This window comes from Calliopsis andreniformis, chromosome 12 (genome assembly GCF_051401765.1).
Source record: "Calliopsis andreniformis isolate RMS-2024a chromosome 12, iyCalAndr_principal, whole genome shotgun sequence".
Taxonomy (NCBI): domain Eukaryota; kingdom Metazoa; phylum Arthropoda; class Insecta; order Hymenoptera; family Andrenidae; genus Calliopsis; species Calliopsis andreniformis.
The window spans coordinates 13235199-13241723 of NC_135073.1; the positions used below are offsets into that span (position 1 = coordinate 13235199).

The following is a 6525-nucleotide window of genomic DNA, read 5'->3' on the forward strand; positions in this document are numbered from 1 at the left end:
GGAAAACTAAAAAAAAGTAAAGTAAAAGTTAAGTAAAAGCTACTGAGTAACAAGTTTTTGGACACGACTGTAGTTCACACGTCCAGAAAGCCCTGCAGCCACTGTTCCGTCAAGATAGCGAGATTGTACACGCGGGCTGAGAACTTAACACGGCACGAATGCCCATAGAACTACATCGGAACCCAGATATATTCGATTGAAATGCCCTTGCGACAGGGTTTCATCCCGCCACCCGCGCATCCTCCACGGCGCTCGCACGCCGTTCTCGAGTATTAGGGTGACAAATGGCAAACCGCCCTTCTGACCGCCTCTCTTCCTTGCGCCAGACTCGGGGGCTAGTTTCCGCCAATATCGACACTCGATTCACGTACTCGCAGCTATGCCCGAATTCTCGAGGAATTTCCACTTGGAACGCGACGTTTTGCGCGATCGTTTCGTGTTATGCTTACAGTCGATGGATGAAATACAGTGAGGTCGTAAAAGTGGCTGTAAATGAAGCCAATGGCTTAGCAGAACTTCTAGGATCAATTTTGAGTAGATTTTAAGGTCCAATGTTATGGCTAGGACGTATTGCAAATGTACTTCAAAAGTGATGCAATCAAAAATTAATTGTGATTTTTTAATTACAGCTATAAAACAGTTTTGTAAATTATGATGAGTTTGCTGGTTAAAAAATCGTTTACTGCAAGTATTGGAGTTATGAGAATTGTATATTTTGTATGAATAAAGAGTTAAAAAAATAATTTCTGCATATTTCAATATTCCCTCGTATTTCTGCTTTATCAGTTACTTCTCATTTTACCTTGTCAGTATTCAATACGTTTGGAAAGTTCGTATTTATAAATACAAGATAATAAAGTGAATAGTAAAATGAGAATTGTTCAGGAGTTACAAGTTTCAGCAAGACAGAACGAAAATACGAAGTATGGCTGATGGAAGCTTGCTTTTGTTCAGTTATCTGACCTGTATAAAGTTTAATAGAATTTCTTGCCGCACCAAAGACAGTTCATAACTTGCTCTTGTTCCTCCCCAGAGTCGATATGACCATCTCAAATTCTCAATTTTACAAGATTACTCAAAGTAGTTAGCGATAACAGGAGTAAAATTTTATGTATTCATTTTTTATTTATTGCATGTCTATTACATATAACAAAATAGAAAGAAAGAAATGTAATATGACTGATATAATCCTAAATGAAGTTTCAACTATTTTATTCCCAATAAATAATACTCCAATTTTTATCTAAAAGAATTTCACCCAAACTGTTTCACCTCTACAGTAGTCACTACCTGTCATAAGTTACTTTACTTTTGTTAACTTGTAACAGCCCCATTGTTCCCAATTACGCCCCAACACAAAGTGCCTTGGGCACCTCGTCAATTCAGACCAAAAATTCACTTCGTCCCCTTTCAATCATTTTTTGGCACAACTCAGCCCGAAAACCCGCGCACGTATGTACAATCGATAACGCGTAAATTCATGGAAATCGAATTCTAAAATGCTGCAGCTTACACGGCTGCCAAACAATTATCGATTTTAACACCCCAGTGCGTGCTGCACGGCCACTGACTCGACTGTATCCGAAAAATTCCGCTTATTTCGACGTGGACGATTCGCGGCGCGGTTTTAACGCAATAGCAATTGTTCCCGAGGGTGCAGCCACAATTATTTCTATTATTTTCAAGGAATCTCACCGACGTCAAAAATTTATTTTCATTTTAATTCAAATCCCATTGTATATCACAATACTGTCATTGCCATTTCAGCTTGCCTAAAATTCAATTCCATTCTCTCAATTCGTGTTCACTTCAAAGTCCGCGGATTATCGTTCTTTCTGCTGGAAACCCTTTTCACTTTTCATTTTGTAAAACGCCAATCGCTGCCCACGAAATCCTAGTCGTCCAGTACCCCACCAAATTAGAGCCTGAAATACGTTTCACGTCAAACAGAAGTTCAGGTATATTCGTGTAAACCTCGAAAATAATGAACCGTTTCAAAACTGTTGGTAAATCGTGTACTCAACGTACGAAGCACTGAATTAGCTAGATGTTATTAATAGCGCAACGATCATTAATGGAGTACCAATGCCCAATTTCGTGATTTTCACGTGAAAATGAAATGTTATTTGCCATGTCGATGTCGCTAATAACATGATGATTACTCGAATAAACTGAACAAATTTCAGCCGTTTTAATATCCTATAATTGCGTATAACTTGTGGCGGTATTATATTGAATTCTTTGCGCGTGAAATTTAATTATCTCTTTAGATAAAATTGCGGGACGGATGGAGCACAGAGTAACGCGTTTCAAATTTTTGAAAATTAATTGCTATTAACGTTAGCTAAAGTGTTTAATACTGTGAAAGAAATTTTTTTTTAATTTATAGTAAGTGAATTAGAAATTTGAATCTTTTAAATTTTGATTCAAAAAATTAAACTTGGATTCAAATTTAATTTAAATTTTAAATTTAAATTTTGAATTTAAGTATAGATATTTCAGAAACAAGTCTCTATTAAGCCCCTAAGGCCCAAAATTGCGTAAATGCAACATAAAAGTGTTGCCCGAAGAAGCAGATTCAATGCAACATTCCTAAGGAAAAAAAGATAGTCAATGAAATGTTACGTTTACGCTATAAGCCTTAATGAGCTAAGTTCTATATTTTCAATTAAGCCTATAAGAAAAATGAATTCGTATAAGCATCAACCTCAGTCTATAGTCTACAAACATAAGAACCCAAACACTGATACCTACACAAACAAAAAATACAATTACCAATAAAGACTAGTTACCCCACCCCGTCTTCGAAACGCCCTTTAATGGAACTCCTTCTAAACAATATCGAATACCTATTCGAGCCAGGTCCCCAGTATCCAAGATCTCGCCCAGCACTGGCCGATATCGCCTAACGCCAGCCATCAGTGTTTCCTCAGCCGCTTATTTTTTCGAAACGACGATCGAAGCGGTGGCGAACAAAACCGCAAGCAATTCCCCAGCGAACGATCTCGCGAGCCGAAATTACCCTCTTTGCGAGGTAAATGACACTTAATATTCGATTCGACGGCTGCCCTATTATCGCCTCGACGCCAGCCTCGGTGTATCGGGCTTCGAGCTGGGTATCCCTTTTACCTCGAAAGTTTCGAGAAGTCTCGCGGTTCCGTTAAAAAAGCGAAAGGTTCGAGCAGCTTCGTTGGCTGCCGCCTACTGCATTTCCATTTTATCAACTCGCCGATATCTAACGTCGAATTTCCCATCGCAATATTCCGCGGTGTTCCTCTGTATAGCAACCTCCCGCCCACCTTATCGAGTGGAACAGCTCTCAGGAGTCTGGCCAGCGACGTGCAATCGCTTGGTGCAGCGAAGAAAGTACGGGTCAATAGAAGATAGTAAATAGAATTATCGTAAGCCAAGTGGTGGTCATCGAAGGATGGACTCCAGGAGAGGCTGCGGAGCTGGGGATGACCCCTATGTGGAAGGAGAGATGCTATCGAGAACACTTGGAGGATGGTCGATTGCTCTCCCCCTGTCTCGTATGGAATTATTATTTAAATAAGCTCTGAGATATGTCGAGTCTGATGGGAGTATCCGAGGGGAGGGTCTGAGTGTACTACAAGGGAAAAATATTATGGTGAAGTTGTTGAAGTCTACTATAGAATTTACAGAAGTACTCTAACAGACCTGAGTTTAAGAGAATCAATAAGAGTGGAGCTTGAGGATTTAACAAGGCTGTTCTTACTGTAAGAGTGGAGTTTGGAGATTTAACAATGCTATTGTTACCTTTAGGTCTTTTTAATAAGTATTTCAAGATCTCTAGAGCTCGTAATATTAGTAGATGGTAAGAAAGAAAAAAGAATTGCTTACTTCCCTCAACTCTTTAGAAACAATATTAAAATTCAATTTGTAATTTTAGAATAGATATAGAAGTTATGCATCGAAAATGGGAACGAAAAATAACGATAAGGGAGTGAAAATATCGGCGCAGTAAGAATTTGAAGCAAATTGTGTAATGCTATGTACTCGCACATACTGCGAGCGTATGTACATTGAAGGGTGAGAAGGTTCAAAGTAAGTGAAATTTATTGGAAGCAAAGTGGTAGTCGATATAACACGAAGTTGGAGTATCGCTTCTAGAATTCGATACGTGACACGATTGGGATAGTAAGTTCTCATAAGATATATCCTGATCCGAACACATGGTCCAGATTCGACGAGCTTTTTCGAAATACCACTGGGATCATGTAACGATATTACTAAAAACCTACGTGACTATCAGGTAATTTTTCAGGCAATGACAATTCTCTAAAAAATTTCACATACAGAAAAAAAATTATAGCGATAACAGCAGTTTGGTAGAAATTCAGGAAATAAACATTTTAAAAGTAACTCAAAATAGATGGTAAACAGTGAAACAGAGATTAAAGATTACGATAATTTTCTTCAAAAAGTTTTTACGACGTAAAGTAAAATTATGAATATTAAAACACCATATTTATGAATAAAGCAAAAGTCAAAGGTCAAAGAATATTCGACCACCTAAAATGAATTATATTGGTTTCGTATCACCCTATGTATATTTGAAAGTAAAAGTGTCTCTGTTCCACTCAGTTTCTTTTTACAGATTAAAAATTTAGTTCCCTTTAACTTCGAGTTTCTTGAAGTCACTTACGTATTCGGCTATTATTTTCCTTCGACATAGACCATTGTGCTATGACAAAGTTCATTTGATTGATTGGTGTCGAAAGGCGCAGACAGGTAGGTACGTACGAAAGTCGAAGCAGTTTTATGGTAAAGAACGCGTTAAATATTCAGAGCATTCAATCGCGAGCAATGGGGCTGTCGTACGCATGTACGAGCCATTTGAAATTCAGCGCCGCCATTGGCGCGCCATCTGCTTCTGGATACTTTCTCTCGACAGACACGACTGAATATTTCAAATTCGCTTTGTAGAATGCGAAACAGAAGGCAATATAGCGAGCATTCCTTCCTACAATTCCTTAGCAGATGTCTATGACACGAAGCATCACTAATTAATAATAATTTAACAACGTGGGCTGAAATGAATAATTTGTAAACAATACCTACACATTCCAAAATAATTATCACTTATCTCAAGAATTTAAAAATTTGTAAATCTTGACAACTGTCTTGCAGGGATGCGAATATTTGGTTGCCATGATGATCACTGGTGATCGACACTAGATTACATTAAACACTTTATAATAAATAAATCCTACCATTCATAAACTTTGCAAAACATACAAAACATCAAATACAACAGTGATCGTGAGCTACGAAATTTCATTCTTTTCTATTTTTTAAAAAAGATATATTCAAAGAAATAGGAAAGCCTGAAAGGTGATAAAAAATTGTGTACCAACACATTAAATATTCACGCGACAAAAGCCACGTTAGAAGTCGCCTCGTGTTGCCTTCCCTTTCGCCAAGTCATGTAAATAACCAGTGATAATAGAGGAACAATATCGATAAATACTGAGTACTCACTCTTCCGTTGTCCACACGAAGACCATGCTCCTCCTTCAGCTCGCTGCGACGGGACGCGCACTCTCGAGCCCAGGATCTCGCGTTTCCAAACGAAATACCGACGAAATTTCCAACTGAAATCTGCACAGAGGGATCGTAACGCATTATTTCGATCGCGTGCGAATCGGAAATGAAGCGGAACACTTGGTGGCCAGAACGGTGGCTCGCGAGGAATGGCAGGGCATAGCGTTCGACCTGCTGGCGCGATTTATACTGACGCGGCTGGTATACCTACCCTCTAGCTTATAGCGGTATCGATTCCCTTAACCAATGAAATATTTCTTCGTGATAACTACGGATCGACTTTAACTCAACCACCCACTCTGTACACTTCAATTGTTTCCAATGTAAATTTTCACTTGCACTAAATGTGAGTCGTTTTTTACGACCGTGTTGCAAAGCACTGTTGTGGGATTATTGTGTATTTAGGAAAATATTTAGAAATCAACAGAAATGGATTCATTTAAATAACACTCGGTACGACGCGTGTTGTTCACGTCAACGCTTAAATCGGACTAGCCCTCACGAGATGGTTACAGACCTTTTTCTGTCTACCCTGGACGACCAGGTCTGGTTGTTAAATTGTATATTGGTGGGAGTGATGGTACCCCTTGGTAACAGCCCCAATCTGTTTTGGGTGATGGAAAACATGCGCCTCGAAGACCTTCGGAATTTTCCTTTCGAGACCCGGTCGCAGGGGTCATAAAACATCTGTTTGTCAAATGTGACCATTACCTGCGTCGATGGTCAAACTCTCCGCTGTGCTGTCCAGAGGTATCCCAATACTGTTTTAGAAAATATTTCTTTATTTCATTTTTTTTGTACGCATTTCTGGCATTTTTTGGTAAATTAAATATGAAATGATGATCGTGGTAGGTTCGTTGGGCTTTATCGAAAATATTTTCTGGTTTGGAAAGTTTGAACTGACTGGTACGTGCTGTGGTAATATTGTTCAATTTTGAAAATGAGAAGTGTTGTGGAATA

General features: G+C 38.8%; 1 protein-coding gene across 1 annotated transcript in view; it reads right to left on the reverse strand.

The window, feature by feature from the left end:
- The window catches only part of Nha1 (Na[+]/H[+] hydrogen antiporter 1), a 103971-nt gene extending 98379 nt beyond the window's left edge, over positions 1–5592 (reverse strand). Inside the window, exon 1 of the mRNA XM_076388791.1 lies at positions 5503–5592. Coding sequence (XP_076244906.1) covers positions 5503–5528 — 26 coding nt within the window. The 5' untranslated portion in view covers positions 5529–5592. The remainder of the gene's footprint in view (positions 1–5502) is intronic.
- Positions 5593–6525: the final 933 nt, after the last annotated feature.